This window comes from Strix uralensis, chromosome Z (genome assembly GCF_047716275.1).
Source record: "Strix uralensis isolate ZFMK-TIS-50842 chromosome Z, bStrUra1, whole genome shotgun sequence".
NCBI lineage: Eukaryota > Metazoa > Chordata > Aves > Strigiformes > Strigidae > Strix > Strix uralensis.
In genome coordinates, this window is record NC_134012.1 from 37,462,412 (window position 1) to 37,479,080 (window position 16,669).

Genomic DNA, 16,669 nt, shown 5'->3' on the forward strand with positions numbered 1-16,669 from the left:
GAGAACTGATCATGGACTACCCATAGCTTTGAAAACAGTTTTTGGTGTGACCAGCAATAGGAAGAAACTTACTTTTGCAGGAAGTTCTAGATTCTGGTGAATATATTTGATAAAAGCCGTACGAGTTCATCTACTTCTACTATGTGGCTTGCTGGACAAATTTCCAGAAATAATGTCAGCACTGTGCTGATGTCCCACTTCTTAACTTGCTTCTCACATATTATTAAGAAATGAGTTAATGGGCAAAATTCAGAAGCAATGAACATTTGCCAAGGGAAGACTCTCTGCCTTTTTTTTTTTTTTTTAAAGAAATGTGCACAAAACCTACTTGTTTTTGTGCACCTAATGACAAACCAAACTCTATGTAAAATACAGAAGCACGACCAAAATAATTCTAGGTGAAGAAATACAACCTTAGCTACAGTGCAATTACAGATGGCTCTATTAAATTACACTCTTTATTACATATTTATCATGCTTGATATGCATAGTTATGCATAAGAGCTAATACCAAGAAAGTCACCATTTCAGGACGTGGGTGTTTGAGAATGAGAATATCTCTTACTCCATGGAATGAAGAAAATATTGTCCTCACAAAATTCTTAGCAAAGTTATTATTAATTTCATTACAACACTTCATACAGTATTAGGTTTGCACTATGTCATTAATCCAACTTAAAACTAGCAAAAATGCACCTGACTCAAAGTTAATGTTATTTTTTTGGGGTATCCTAAAAATTTTCTTTTAGGTATTGATTTGTAATCTGATTTGTTATATCTAACCCAAATTTGATGAGTTGGGTTTTGTGGTTTTGCTTTTTTAAAGCCACTTTGAGAATAAATCCTGAATACTTTACCACCAAATATACTCCTAAATACTGATACATTCTGTGTTCATCAATGCTACTCTATCTACCACTATAACTGTACCAGAGTAAGAAACAACATTTAACTGAATTTTATAGAATATGATTATGTCAGAACATGCCACTGAAGAGGTGTCTCCCCAGCTTCAGGCAACTATGTTGGTTAGTATCATGAAGCATTAAAAGACCTGAAATAATGGTTCCTGTATAGCAAAAGCATTATTCTATTTTCACTTCTGTTACTCTCTATACAACATCGGATTGTTTAACTTTTTTTTTATATGACTATATTTATAGGATATACCCTTTACAGGTCTAGCTGAAAATTCCACTCCTCTTCCTGAAATGGTTAGTGTCCTGGTTTAACCAGGATAGGGTTAAGTTTCCCCAGCAGTGGGGGGGAGCTCTAGCCGGGTTATTCAGATACCATGCGGACCTCACATCCTGGCAGGGCACATTTTCCTGGCGTGGGAGCACGGTGCACTCATGGCATCGTGCTTCTCACTGCTGTATTTGGTAGCTATTTTGCTCTGTTCATTGCTATCACTATTACTGTTATTGTTATTGCTGTTGTTGGTTGTGTTGCTATTGCACTGTTGTATTAAACCTTTCCTTATTTCAGTCTTGGGGCTTTGTATTTCACTCCCTTTGTGGGGGAGGGGCAGCGGCCGCGTGGTCTCAGACCCCGACAGGGGCTAAACCACCACAGGTTAGAAACCCATCAACACATACAAAAAGTTCAAACTATTTTTTACAACAATTATTACAACATTTATGACAATAAATACCTCTATTACACTGCTCACTTTCTGTCACCTTCTGTTAGGCTCCCTCGTTAAAACTAATGAAATGCAGGAGGATCAACTCTTTGTGAAATTCTGTAGACACTCATTAACCAGGCTGCCCAGCTCTGTCTCCCACAGCACTATCAATCACGTGAATCCACAAGCATTTTAGGGAATTTTTCTGGGTTTTCTAGATACCTTTTCTAAAAGTATAGTGTTGACTTTCTAAATAGTATCCAGTCACTGACTGGAGCCATACTCAGCCTGATTTATTAATGAGCACAGTCTCAAAGTGGCAGACATCCATTTCACCCATACAAATGTGGACCACACCGGCCCTCCCACTGAAGACCTATCTGTTTCTTGATCCAGGACGTCAATGTTAAAATACACCAGAGCCCAGAGTAGCAGGATCTGCTTCTCCTTGAGCAGACTCCGGTAGTTTACCCTCTCAGTAACAGTGGCTTGCATAACTAGAAAACACTGAATCTGCTTTTTTGCTTTAGTACAGCATTAAGGAACTCCTTAGGTCCTGCAGGTCAGCTGCAGATGGATGACGAACAAGTGCTAGTGGATTTGTGTCATCCTATGAAAAACACAAGGGTGTACCCATTATACCATTGGTAGTGGGTTAGAGGCTGCAAGACAACAAAGAGGGAAACACATGACAACAATTAAAAAGGATCAGTTTTAAGCACCATCCACATCCTTCACATCAGCTATCTGCAGTTGCTATGCAGCACACACCTCTGTAGTGCCTGGATTTGTAAAATTTCAGTCATGCTGCAGTTGCTCCTCTCAATTTCTTTGTTTTTGAAGAAAAATGGAAAACCTCTGTTGCCGGTAAAAGTACATGTGCCACTACATGGCACCTATTTGAATGAACAGAAAATCTGAAAGCAGAATCTATGCTAATTACCTGTCTATACTGAGGTTAGGTAGCGAGTCTTAAGGGTACTGACATAAATTAAAGATTCAGCTTCTTCTGAAGACATTAAAACTTAATTCACACCAAGGCTGACAAGTGTGAACACTTTCAGGATTCAAGACTGTCTTGGTTTTGGCTGTGATAGAGTTCATTTTCTGCCTAGTAGCTGATAGAGTGTTTTGGATTCGGTGTGATAATAATGTTAATGACACGCTGATGTTTCAGTTGTAACTAAGTAGCACTTACCCTAAGGTAAGGATCTTTCAGTTTCCCATGCTCTGCCAGCAAGCAGGTGCACAAGAAGCTGGGAGGGAGCATGGCCATGACAGAGGACCCGAACTAGCCACAGGGATATTCCATACCATAGGACATCATGCTCCGTACACAAACTGGGGGGAGTTAGCCAGCTGGGGCAGATCGCTCCTTGGGCATCAGTCATCGGTGAGCAATTGCATTGTGCATCACTTGTCTTTTCTTGTAATTTTCAATACAATTATTAATACTATTATTTATTGTTGTTTTTACTAAATTTTGTTCTATTTTAGTTATTAAACTGTTCTTATCTCAACCTATAAGTTTTACTTTTTTTTCAATTCTCCTTCCCATCCCACTGGGAGGGGTGAGGAGTGAGTGAGTGGCTGCCTGGTGCTTAGTTGCCAGCTGGGGTTAAACCATGACAAAGACAAATTCATACATTCTAAGCCAGAACAAGAATGCCACCCCAAACACAGTATCACCAGTGCCATGCTGTAAAGCAGAGCCTGTCCTATTCCAAACCTGTCAAATTTTACAGCCTTTGCATGCCCTAAGGGACCAGTCATTAAAAGGCCACTTCAGAAATAAATTACTTTCTCCCTCATTGCAAATTTCTATGAAGTAAAAACCTAATGTTGACACCTCCCCACAGCAGGGTATTTATTGTCTGTTCCAGAGAGGAACCCACCCCTTTCCTTCTCTACTCATCTCTCTATAAAAGATGCTTTTGAAAAGTCTGCTAGGAGAATGATTAAAATCCTAATCATCAGGAGTAAATGATGCTTGAAACAGATGAGCAGGCATGGTAGACAAATATTTTTGGGCAGACATGGTAGACAAATACTTTCAGGAAAGCAAACTTCCATAGAAATACTCTTTGTTCTTGGATAAGTCTGTTACTTTGGATAAATTCTCCTCAGGAAAGCAAGGATTCTAGGAACTCCTCCTCCTCCACAAAACTGGCATCATTCACAGAACTGTCCTTTTTAGCAGAAAAATAACAAATAACACTCTGATTTACTGCAACCCTTTCCTGAATGTACTGAATTCTCTAACACCTGAACACGAAAATTAGGGTGTAAAATACACGCATTTAAAATCAATTTCATTTTCTCTCACAAGCAGCATGAAATTCAAACGAACAAGACCAAAAGAGCAATATTATTTATAGCCTTCTCCCATATGCTCATTTGTCATAATGTTGATGGATTTATAAATTGAGTAGACTTGAACAGGCAATACAATTCAACTACAACATGCATAAGTTTGAACAGCTGGCAGTCAACATCCTTCAGTTTGAACAATCTGCCATCAGACAGGAGAAAAGAACAGGAAAAATACAAATATGGTGCACAATCCCACAAACTGGGAATACTCAACACGTATGAAGCAAAATCAAACACCACTTACTTCAGATTTGGAGGATATGTTTTCCTCCATGTCAGAATCATTGGGATCTACAATATCATCAAATGGTGGCAGAGTAGGTGTCTTCCTTTCCAGTGCATCGTTTTCAATTTTGACTCTCCCCACCTTGAGTTGAGATCTATCCTTTGTCTGTCTTTTGTCAGCTGAACAAGTAAGAATCAGTGGTGGGGCACTAGAAATACTTTTAAATAATGAATCCGAGCCACTTTTCTTTCTTTTTTTTGCACAAGGTTCATCAGACTCCAGAACAGAGGGCCTTTTTGTGGGGGTCTTCTTTTCTTGCTGCTGCCCACCTGTTATGGTAAGGATGGGGTTGTTTTCAGATTTTGGCTCCTTGGACATGGGTTTGGGTTCCTTGAAGGCCATCTTGGGAACTACTTTTTCATCTTTTAGTGGTTTGTTTTCTTTGGGTTTCTTAGAGGATTCTTTGGAAAATTTGTTGTGTTCCCTGGAAGGTTCTTTGAAGGCACTTTTATGTTCTTTTGAGTTTTTAGAAGTTTTTTCCTTGTGCTCCTTTGTTAACTTCTGAGTCTTTGAAAAACTGTTACTACTGCTGCTGCTGCTATTAGTGTTTAGAATCCTAGTTGGGTCCTGCAAAAAGCAGATGCAAAATTTTATTTAAAAAAAAAAAAGAACACTTAAAGCCCCAAAAGACAGACACAATATGGACACAGGATTCATATTAAAAACTTGGTACTGCAGGCTGAAAACCAGAAACTGCAAATACCTATATAAGAACAGATACAAACCCCATCATTTTGGTCAATTTATGTGTTACAAAGTGGTGGAACATGAGCAGTTACCACTGCTTGTCAGTATCTGCAAGACAAATTAGTTTTTATCTTACGAATTAGATAAGTTTTTTAAGAAACATCATAAGATGAACATAAAGACAGTTTAAGATATGTTAACCATGAGTATTAGCTATCAGGGCAAAAAAAAACCATAAAGAAAGATAATTGACAAGCAGCTGAACATGAGCTGGCAGTGTGCCCAGGTGGCCAAGAAAGCCAACGGCATCCTGGCTTGTATCAGAAATAGTGTGACCAGCAGAAGTAGGGAGGTGATAGTCCCCCTGTACTCTGCACTGGTGAGGCCACACCTGGAGTATTGTGTCCAGTTTTGGGCACCTCAATACGAGAGAGATATCGAGGTGCTGGAGCGAGTGCAGAGGAGGGCAACGAAGCTGGTGAAGGGCCTGGAGAATAAATCTTATGGAGAGCAATTCAAGGAGCTGGGACTGTTTAGCTTGAGGAAGAGAAGGCTGAGGGGAGACCTCATCACTCTACAACTACCTGAAAGGACATTGTGGAGAGGTTGGTGCTGGTCTCTTCTCACAGGTAATTAGCGACAGAACAAGAGGGAATGGCTTTAAACTGCAACAGGGGAGGTTCAGACTGGACATTAGGAAAAAATATTTCACAGAAAGAGTGGTCAGACAGTGGAATAGGTTGCCCAGGGAGGTGGTGGAGTCACCATCCCTGGATGTGTTTAAGGGTCGTTTGGATGAGATGCTGGGGGATATGGTGTAGGGGAGAACTTTGTAGAGTAGGGCTGATGGTTGGACTCGATGATCCCGAGGGTCTTTTCCAACCTGAATGTCTGTGATTCTGTGATAAGGATATGAGCCATATAGTGTCAACAGAATTAATTCAGGATCAGTGCAAAACATGTGCTCCTGATGATACTTCAGGCAAGGTTTAACTTCTCTACTGTGATCCTGTCTCCAGCTTTTGCCAGATCCTTTTCCTCATAACAACCCTGTGTCCAGGCTGGCTATGGAAGACTTGATTTGACACACACCATCTCAGCAGTCAATGTCTTTTTATGGAAAACCTCCTTTACCAAAAAGCTTTCTTCTTTGTATTTATTTCTGTTGTCTCTGCTGAGTATTTCATTACATTTTTTTTAAATTCAGTTGTTGTAAGAGAGAAGGGTTTCTGAGAGGGTGATGACTCAGAGGTCCTATAAGATAGGCAAAAGCACAAAGAGCAGATCAGTACCATTTCTCACTCAGCTGAATCTAAAAAGTCAAAGTGGCAAGGAAAGTGGTGATCTGCAGCTAGAACCAGCAATAAAGGAACTGAACCATCCAGAATGGGTTGTATGGGATCCTTTCTTCTGAGAATTAACACCCAGGCATTTTCAAAAGATGAGGATAGCTCCAGCACTGCCCACTTTCACTCAAACTGCTAGCAGTGGGCACTCAGCATCTCAAAAATACCCAGTAGCCTATAAACACTAAACACCTGTAGCACTCTCTCCAGAAACAAGCTTCATTTTTATTCCACTTCAAAACTGTCAAGTGACATTTCAATTTACAGGAATGTACGGTCAACAAGTTTGCTTACTTTCTTCCAAGCTGATTATAAGCATTTCTATCTATATATTGCATCTGAGAAACTTTTAGAAATAAACACTTCAACAAATATATTGCATATACCCATTGATTTCCTTTCCTTTTACCTAGAACAGGGATTTAAATGGTATAAAACTGAAAATAAAAAGATCAAGCATAAAACCTGATGTATTGTGAAATTTGCAAAAATCCTAACTCTAGATATAGATTTTTACTGAATAGGACTTCATTAAAAATATCAAGCTGAAGTGACACAGAAAAGAACCCATTCTAACCTAGAAAATAAAAGTATTTCAAGTTTTACTCCTGATGTTAAACCGTAAGACTGCTAGCCCATTAATCTAGGAAACAAACCCATTTCGAAACCAGGATATTCCTGGAGTGCTACATGCCATGCCGGGTATCACACCCTCCAACTCTTAAATGTTCAAACTCATGACTGGCAAAACAGGAATAGCTTTAGGGAAATTAAATGGGCTATATGCTCACAGTATGCCAAATATTCCTATGCTCACACCTTACTTCAGGGCATCTATACATCTTATAGCTCAAGAGTCTTTAATTACTCCTCCTTAAGACAAAAACATGACAGTATTTGTCAGAAGTTGTAATATATTTAGTCAGAGGTGCCCCAATACACAGTTCTAGAATCACAGTTTTAATGAAATTCTTAGGTTTAAAGAGAAGATGATGAACAATATTTACAATAAAGTGTTCTTCCAATACAATTTTTATGCAGAGAAAGCATTATTGGAAATGGGGAACTACTGAGAAGGGTGCTAGTCAGTATATATATTACAAATGTACTTCTGGGTTTGACTTTCAATAATTTGGTTGCTTAGTCATCCAAGTCCTTCACAAGCTGCAGACCAAAGTGGTGCCCAAAATTCTCTCATCTGTGTAAGACTGGATATGCTTTCTTCTGCATAAAATTCATGTACAAATCCCTAGCTCTGTTTTGTTTTCCAGCAATCCACATCTAGTATTCTACACTGCTAAGAATATGCTTTTCTCTTCTGGCTCCTGTACTGGTTTTGGCTGGGACAGAGTTAATTTTCTTCATAGTAGGTAGTATGGGGCTCTGTTTTGGATTTGTGCTGAAAACAGTGTTGACAAGACAGGGATATTGCTGAGCAGTGCTTACACAGCATCAAGGCCTTGTCTGTTTCTCATGCTGCCCTGCCAGTGAGTAGTCTGCGGGTTGCACAAGAAGTTGTGAGGGGACACAGCCAGGACAGCTGACCCCAACTGACTAAAGGGATATTCCAGACCATATGATGTTGTACTCAGTAATAAAAAGCTGGGGGAAGGAGGAGGGAAGGGGGACATTCAGAGTGATGGCATTTGTCCTCCCAAGTCACTGTTACATGTGATGGAGCCCTGCTTTCCTGGAGATGGCTGAACACCTGCCTGCCGATAGGAAGTGGTGAATGAATTCCTTGTTTTGCTTTGCTTGCATGCACAGCTTTTGCTTTACCTATTAAACTGCCTTTACCTCAATCCACAAGTTTTCTCATGTTTACCCTTCCAATTCACTCCCCCATCCCACTGGGGGGGGACCGAGCAAGCGGCTGTGTGGGGCTCAGCTGCTGGCCAGGGCTAAAGCACAACAACCCTGTAGTATATAAGTAGATGTGGTATGTCTGACTGTCTAACACTGTCACAGATTTACAAAACTGCAAAGGGGAAAACATATTTAGCTTTTCTTCTGCCTAACTTAACCACCGTTTTACCTACAATATAGATGGGATAGCAGCAGTGTGCTGGCAACTGAAGGACCAAAGCAGAACATGGCCAGCCATGTGGTCTGACTAATTTTAAAAATACAGTCAGTAGAACTACTCTGAAAAAACCCCACTGAATAATACAAAGCAGAATTAGCTTGTTTAATGAAAATCGTGTCAACAAGAGGAGAAATTAAGATTGAGAATAATACATCCACTTGTGTGCTCTCTGTTGGCAGATAACTACTTACAACTTGTCCAGTCAGGATGCATTAAGCTAGTATTTAATGCTGTAGGACATGAACAATTTATACATATCATGTGCAAAAAGAGCAGTATCTCCATTCTCCTCTGTAGCAATAGGTGTAAGAAATTAATTAAAAATAATTACTTTGAACTGTTTCTCCCTTCTCATTATCTTATCTCACTAATGAAACACTGAATTTTCACACAGTGCTGCACAAATTATTCAATTGTGCTTTTTGTTCATGTATTTCTTGCATCAGCAGTGCAAATGTATCTTTGAGTCAGATTCAGAAATCTAACAATATATATAATATATATGCATCAACATTAACATAGGCAGAAGCACCAACATTGAACAATATTATGATGACATCTGAATGCCTGAAAGTAAGGGACTTCCTCATTTCCCAGGCCAGTAATTAAAAAATAAAAACCCACTAATCATTCCTTGGGATGTTTTACTTTAGTCAAAACTCCTTTCTTTCCTCGTGGGTTTTTTTTTTTTTTAATTAAAAAAAAGCACTCTATATTTTGTTTGATGCAACACCAAAGGTTGACATATGAACTAATTATTAATGCTTTTATCTTCACATCTTGTTCTATCATGCCAGACCTGTGTTGCCTTGGGGAGGAATAAAATACGTGCCATTAAGAAACTAGATGGAGTCCTTATGTTTCTTATTGGTCTCCTTATTACAGATTTTAAATCGCTCCAAAAGGAGAGGCTCATTTTAGTGGTTTTCCAACAGATAAGAGATGTGAAATAGGTCCTGGGATGCACTAGTATTAAAACCAATAGGGATTTGAGATCTTTTTTGTCTTTTCAATTTTAAAACCAGACTTCTTTCCTCCTTCTACAACATGGAAGCTGATGTTTTCACAGAGTTCGAGTATATGATGTACTTATGATATAGACATATATATACACACCCCTGCTGTGTTATTTGAGAGCTACTCTTTCATTAAGACAGCCAACCCATTGCTTTTATATCTGCAATCATTCTCTAAGTAAAAAAAACAAAGTATATTACCTTATTTCCTAAGCTTCTGCAATGACCCTAACAGAAGCCAACAATGACTTAGAGGAAACAGCAAGAGGAACATAAAATTTGTAAGATGGAAAAAACTCCAAATATATTCATTGGTAAAATTATATCAAACCTAATGATGAATGTGGAAGGTTGATGGGGATGAAATGTGGCTAAATATTCACATCCAGCACAGATCTTGCCAAAAATCAGAATGTACTTGCAATCTGTTTTCTTATTTATCAAAATCTAACAGTGTGTTTAAAAGTTTCTGTTCCTTCCCACCTTAAGAAGTATAGTAAGAAATAAGAGCAAATTATGTATTTCTAAGAGACAAATAAAACAGTCTTTTCTCAAGTTCAGCTGTAAAATGGAATCGTGGGGTTTTGACAGGTAATATATTTACACATCATAGCTTACATTTGTGTATTAATCAAATATTGAAGCAACCCAGGTGAATGCTGAACTTTGATACACTGCACAACAAACATCAAAAGAATAATATGGAGGATTATATGCATGTTAAAATATCTGCAGATGTTTTCTTAAGCCAAGTAACACCATGTACGTATAGTACTTCAAGATATATAACCCCCTTTCATAGAGCAGTACTAACAGATCTCTAAAAATAAATATTTCAGAAAGCATGATAAAAATCCAACAGAGAAAAACTCTGGTACTGTGACTGTTGCACTCAATTCCTACTCAGATATTGGCTAACACATCTCATGCTAAAGCCTGATGTATGCTGGAAACAGCAAGAGCATCAGGTAGGCAGAACAGGTGGCCAGAAAGAGCTAAAGGGCCCTTATGCAGCTATGATCACTTGCAAATTGCTGTATCCCGCAGCGATCATCTTTCTCTAGCAGTTTCGTCAGAATCTGCTAATTTCTGGAAATTATATACACCAAATCTCCAAACTGGAAGGTAAAAAACATCAGTTTACAAAAAAAAAAAAAAAGTTTTGGAAGTGGATCCATCAGTAGCTGCACTGTTGAGGTTTTCGTGCCTCCAGTATCACACAGGGAATGCCCACACCGTGACAGAGGAGGAAGGCTGAGCACCCTCATCCTCCGCTAGATAACTACATTATTATTTTTCGCTCCTAAAGGCATGGATTAAGAGTTACAGGTTATAAATTATGAAACCTTATGACTTGAGTGGTGAATAAGTGAATTCACGTGATAGACTAGGCTGGGCAAAGGGGACTGAGCCCTGTTTGTCTTGGTTTTTTGCTCTATTTCTTAATGAGCTCATGAAAGAAAGTTTAAATCACAGCCTACATTGTCCTGTAAATTTGAGAGATCCAAACAGACCGTGAAAGCTGCTCAACAGATAACACATTTGCAGATTAAAACAAGTCTATAACTACAAGGCAAAAAAAAGTATTGAACAATCTGTACATCTTGTAGTGTCAGAATCTTATTTCACGCCACAAAATGTCATTCCCTATTTGGTTGAACACGAGTTTGAATAGCAGTATCCTCTGAAAATCATTTCAAATCTCTCCAGTTGCTGACAGACATTAGGAACCTAATTAGCAAATGAAGCATTTGGGGGGAGGGAAGGAGTGGTTCTTTGAATTTTATTAAGTTATTAAACTGAGCACATTGGCATGGCTATACCGGTCCACCGTACTCTGGCTTTAGTCTACAGATTTAGTATTAGTGATCATAAAAACATGTACTATTTTCATTTGTAATAAAAAAGCATTTCTTCAAACATTATGCCTATTGAAATAATGTGTCCATTTCAAGCCAATGGACTGGAATTAGTCTCAAATATGCCTCTTGCTCTTAGAGGAAAAGAGGAAGAAGATATCTAAAAGGAATTACTTGCTCAAGAAATTCAGATTTCTGTTGCATATAAATTGTGTTTATTATTGAATACAAACACTAACTGATTTGGGGAAGAAAAAACTCTACGCATTTTGAAAGCTTCCACAAATACTGTGGTATTCTTCCACTTGCTAGATGTGTGCTGGAGATGAATTTATCTGCTCCTAGTTCTTCTCACAGATTATTGCTGTATTACATATTTACAAGTTTGTCCAGCCCACCAAACTATTATGACCAATGACATCAGAAAAGTTAGAAGCTGGTGGAGAATTACAAGGCTCACTGGTTTAACAGAGAAAGCCAAAAGGGGTAGCATAAAACAACTGGGGTTTTTTTCTCATCACACATGGGAATAAGAGCTTTTGTTTTTCTGTTCATATATTAAACCTCATTTCAGTGCAGCTGACACTACAGCTCATTCCAAAAGACATAATCATCCCAACAAAACTAATCAAGCTGTTTCTCTGTATTCTGTGCATGTAGTATTTACACAATACAAACAGGCACAGTAATACAACTGATTTAAAAGCAACACAAGTATCTGTAGCTAGCCTGCAGCTTTTTTTATATTCTGAAAAAATGCATAAAGTAAGCTTTCATGGATTTCTGCCTATCTTCTGTATTTCCAAGACTAAAGCTTTGTTTTAGAATCACAATACTGGGGCTCACTAAGACCACCTCCATTAAACACAGAATCATGGAACTTCAGAAATACAAACATCTATATTTTTTGACTATAGATTTCAGAAGATGATGTGACAGAAAGCAAACTTGACAGTTCTCTCTTACTTCATACTGCATTGTATTTTTTAATATGTGAATGCTAAACCAACAATATGACTTTGTTGCACTGGTTTTACTGTTTTGACTGCAATTCTCCTCTAACTAGAACTCCTAGAACTCTCCTGCTCCCCAAACAAAACAAAAATCCTAACTACAAAAATCCAAGAGTTCTCAGCTCCCAGAATTTATAATAAAAAAACCCAAACTTTTTTGTTGTATTAAACCCAAGGTTCCTTCATGTTTCCATTACTCAAAACCAGCTGATGATTCTTGGTAAGGCAGATATTTACAACTCTTTCTTTATGAGATACAAGAACAGTTGCTCATTACTGTGTGTTTTAATTTGGACAGGAGGAGACAGAAATTGCTGGGGAGGAGGGGAAAACTTGAATACTCACACTAACTGGCAAGAAACAGTGTATTGATGTAACATCTCTTCCCACTATTAAAAACTCCAGTGAACAGCATACATGTTTGAAAAAAGAATCATTTCAAATAGAGAGCATTGCTGCTGAAGATCCCTATTCTGAAACCAAATAGTTAAAAAACATTCCTAGGTAACAATTTTATAGATATTGAATAAAAAACTGAGATGTGATGCACACCTAAGCCCCTACTGACTCCCTAACTTCCTGCTATGGGTCAAACTCACTACAGGTGGTTGGGTTGCTTCAATAAAAATGAAAGATTTCAAATGTTCATTGATAAGGATGTGTGCAGCAAACATGCAACACTCCCTTCACCCTCCTTCACCCCAACCACAGTTCTCACTTGTCAAGTTTCTATACCAGACAAAAGTTAATTGTTTGAACACAGTTCAGAAAATGACATCACAAGTTAGCATTTACTTATGAAAAAATTTACACTGGAGATACAAGACATACCATGGTCAACAGCTACTAGATGGAGCATTATGTAGGACATGGTATCCTGTCTCTATCTCCCTGAAGTCCTTCTGCAGGTGTTTGGCTTGCGTATATAGGCCAAACCACAGTATGCCTGCTTTGGCATGCAATGCAAGACGTGGGTGAATCAAGACTACAGACAAACCTGAAGAAGTGACTGGAAACTGAACTCTAGAGAGCTACCCAACCTCACAAGAATCCCTATTATAGATGGTAAAATGTCAAAGTAACAAGTATAGTGAAGACAGGGTGGAGTGTCTTTGTGTAGGAATCAGGGGGAAGGCCAACAGGGCAGATGTTGTAGTAGAAGTCTACTATAGGCCACCCACCCAGGACAGAGGTGGATGAAATATTCTATAGGCGCTTAGGAGAAATCTCACAATCGCTTGACCTTGTTCTTGTGGGAGACTTTAACTTCCCAGACATCTGCTGGAAATACAACACAGCAGAGCGGGACCAGTCCCGGAGATTCCTGGAATGTGTGGGAGACAACTTCCTGACACAGCTGGTGAGTGAACCAACCAGAGAAGGTGCCCTGCTGGATCTCTTTCTGAACAGAGAAGGACTGGTGGATGATGTGGTGGTTGGAGGCCGACTACGGCACAGCGATCATGAAGTAATAGAGTTCTCTATTGTTAGAGAGGTCAGCAGAGGGCTAAGCAGAACTGACATCCTGGACTTCCAAAGGGCTGACTGTGTCATGTTTAGGCACCTGCTTGACAGGATCCCTTGGGAGACAATCCTGAAGGGTACAGGGGTCCAGGAAGGCTGGGCACTCTTTAAGAAGGAAGTGTTAATGGCACAGGAGCAGGCTGTCCCCAGGTGCTGTAAGAGAAGCTGGCAACAGAGAAGACCACCCTGGCTGAACAGGGAGCTTTGGCTGCAACTCAGGGAGAAAAGGAGAGTTTACGGCCTTTGGAAGAAGGGGCTAGTGACTCACAATGATTACAAAGAGGCTGTGAGGCTATGCAGGGCGGAAATCAGGAGGTCTAAAGCCCAGCTAGAAATTAATCTGGCTTCAGCAATCAAGGACAACAAGAAATATTTCTATAAGTATGTCAACAGCAAAAGAAAGACCAGGGAGAGCCTCCATCTCCTGCTAGACACAGGAGGAAACATGGTAACAAGTGATGAGGAAAAGGCTGAGGTGCTTAATGCCTTCTTTGCCTCAGTCTTTAATAGCAAGACTAGTTGTATTGAGGGAATCCAGCCTCCTCAGCCAGAGGACAGAGACTGGGAGAACAACCCCCCTGCAATCCAGAAGGAGATAGTCAGTGACCTACTGCATCACATAGACACACACAAGTCTATGGGACCGGATGGGATACACCCGAGGGTGCTGAAGGAGCTGGCTGGGGTGCTCGCCAAGACGCTTTCCATCATTTACCAGCAGTCCTGGCTGACCGGGGAGGTCCCGACAGATTGGAGATCAGTCAATGTGACGCCCATATATAAGAAGGGTCAGAAGGATGATTCGGGAAATTACAGGCCTGTCAGCTTGACTTCGGTACCTGGGAAGCTGATGGAGCAGCTCATCCTGAGTACCATCATACAACACGTGCAGGACAACCAGATGATCAGGCCCATTCAGCATGGGTTTATGAAAGGCAGGTCCTGCTTGACAAACCTGATCTCCTTCTACGACAGGGCGACCTGCTTATTGGATGAGGGAAAGGCTGTGGATGTTGTCTGCCTTGATTTCAGTGAGGCCTTTGACACCGTTTCCCACAGCATTCTCCTGGCGAAACTGGCTGCTCGTGGCTTGAATGAAACATGTCAAAGAACTCTTTTTTTTCCCCTCTCTATGTATCCTTACTGCTGTGACACATTCTTATCAATGGACACGCTTAGGCACACCCGTAGTTCATTACCTGACAGTTCTTACAAGATTTGTCACAGTCACAGAACATGGAAGTCATTGATAAAAATGGGTATTGCCCCTTGTACTATGTGCACTACAAGACTAAGCAACGTATTTCAAATTCACATGCTGCTGTACTGGGTCTGGCTGAGCCAGAATTGGTTTTCCCCTGTAGCAGCCCTCATGGTGCTGTGTTTGATGTTGGGAGCTGGCAGGGTGTTGATAGCACACTGGTGTTGTGGCTACTGCTGAGTAGTGCTTACACAGCACCAAGGCTCTTTCCGACATTTCCCCCCCACAGTGGGACAGGGTGGGCAAGATCTTGGGAGGGGACACAACCAGGACAGCTGACCCGAACTGACCAAAGGGATATTCCAGACCATATGACGTCTGCTCAGTATAAAGCTGGGAGAAAGGAGGAAGGGGGTGGGGTCACCCTTGGTCCTCCGAGGCAACCACTACGCGTATTGGAGCCCTGCTTCCTGAGAAGGCCCGACATCGCCTGTTCATGGGAAGTAGAGAATACATCTGTTTTCTTTTTTTGCTTCCGCGCGTGGACCTTTGCTTGGCTTTGCTTATATTAAAACTGCTTTTGTTTTACCCACAAGGGTTGGCTATCTTATATTCTTTCCTCTCTTTGCCCTGTCGAGAAAAAAGGGGAAGGGGGGGGAAGTGATAGAGTGACTTGGTGGGTACCTGGCATTTAGCCAAGGTCAAACCACCACAGCTGCTAAGAAAGAAAATCAAACCCCAAACAATTTAACAGAATGGGGAAAAGGCATATATGTTCATTCATTTACAAAGCAAGTCATTGTGTTGCATTTATTATTTCAATAAACACAAGATGCTCTTTATTCTCCCACACCATTAATTCATTTTGTCAGAATGAAGTAATTTTCTGCTGTTTTGGAAAGGTCCATTTGTATTACTCAAAAGGTTCATTGGACTATACCTTTTTACCATGTTCTATATTGGAGATGCAGTTTGATGTCCTACAGACTGATGATACATTGATGTCTTTGAAACACCTAGTAAAGAATTAACCCCTGAAATTTAAACAAAAGTAAAAATCCTAAAGAATACAACTTAGTTTCACTTTACACAATTATCTTTAAAAGTATTCTAAAATACTTAATAAATGAAACGATTATTATAGTATTTTCTCATATTCTTTACATTTCTGTAAATCACACTTCCATCACCAGAATTCCTAATACTACAACAGACCATTAGAATTCCTTCTCGGAAAGGAGGAAAACAATTGTGCAGTACCTTTACTGGCACCTGTTCTCACAACCAACCTTGTTTTGCATTATTTTCATGTGGTGAACAGTAAGTTCACAACAAAGAAATGTTGAGACCTATTATCACTGGACTGTGCCATGAGATTGCAAAAATACCTAGAAATACTTTTTTTCTCAAGTTAATTCCCAGGGAAAGCACCACTGGCTCAAGTATATTCCAGCAAAGTAAGTCTCACCTTTGGCGCATGAGATGACTTCTTCTTCACTTCAGAAAAAGACAGGGAGTTACTGGAAAGGTTGGGGAGATAAAGGCTCTGTCCTGAAGAGAACGATGTGCCATCTGACATTACCATGATCTGTTATAAGAGGGGAAAGCATGTCAGCCAAACATTACCAACAGAGACAGAGACAGTCTCACC

At 39.9% G+C, this 16,669-nt stretch overlaps 1 protein-coding gene across 1 annotated transcript in view; it reads right to left on the bottom strand.

Moving 5' to 3' along the window:
• The window catches only part of MLLT3 (MLLT3 super elongation complex subunit), a 142,613-nt gene that overhangs the window by 33,602 nt on the left and 92,342 nt on the right, over positions 1 to 16,669 (bottom strand). The window contains exons 5-6 of the mRNA XM_074855413.1: positions 16,487 to 16,606; positions 4,245 to 4,853 (exon numbers count right to left, since the gene is read on the bottom strand). Coding sequence (XP_074711514.1) covers positions 4,245 to 4,853; positions 16,487 to 16,606 — 729 coding nt within the window. The remainder of the gene's footprint in view (positions 1 to 4,244; positions 4,854 to 16,486; positions 16,607 to 16,669) is intronic.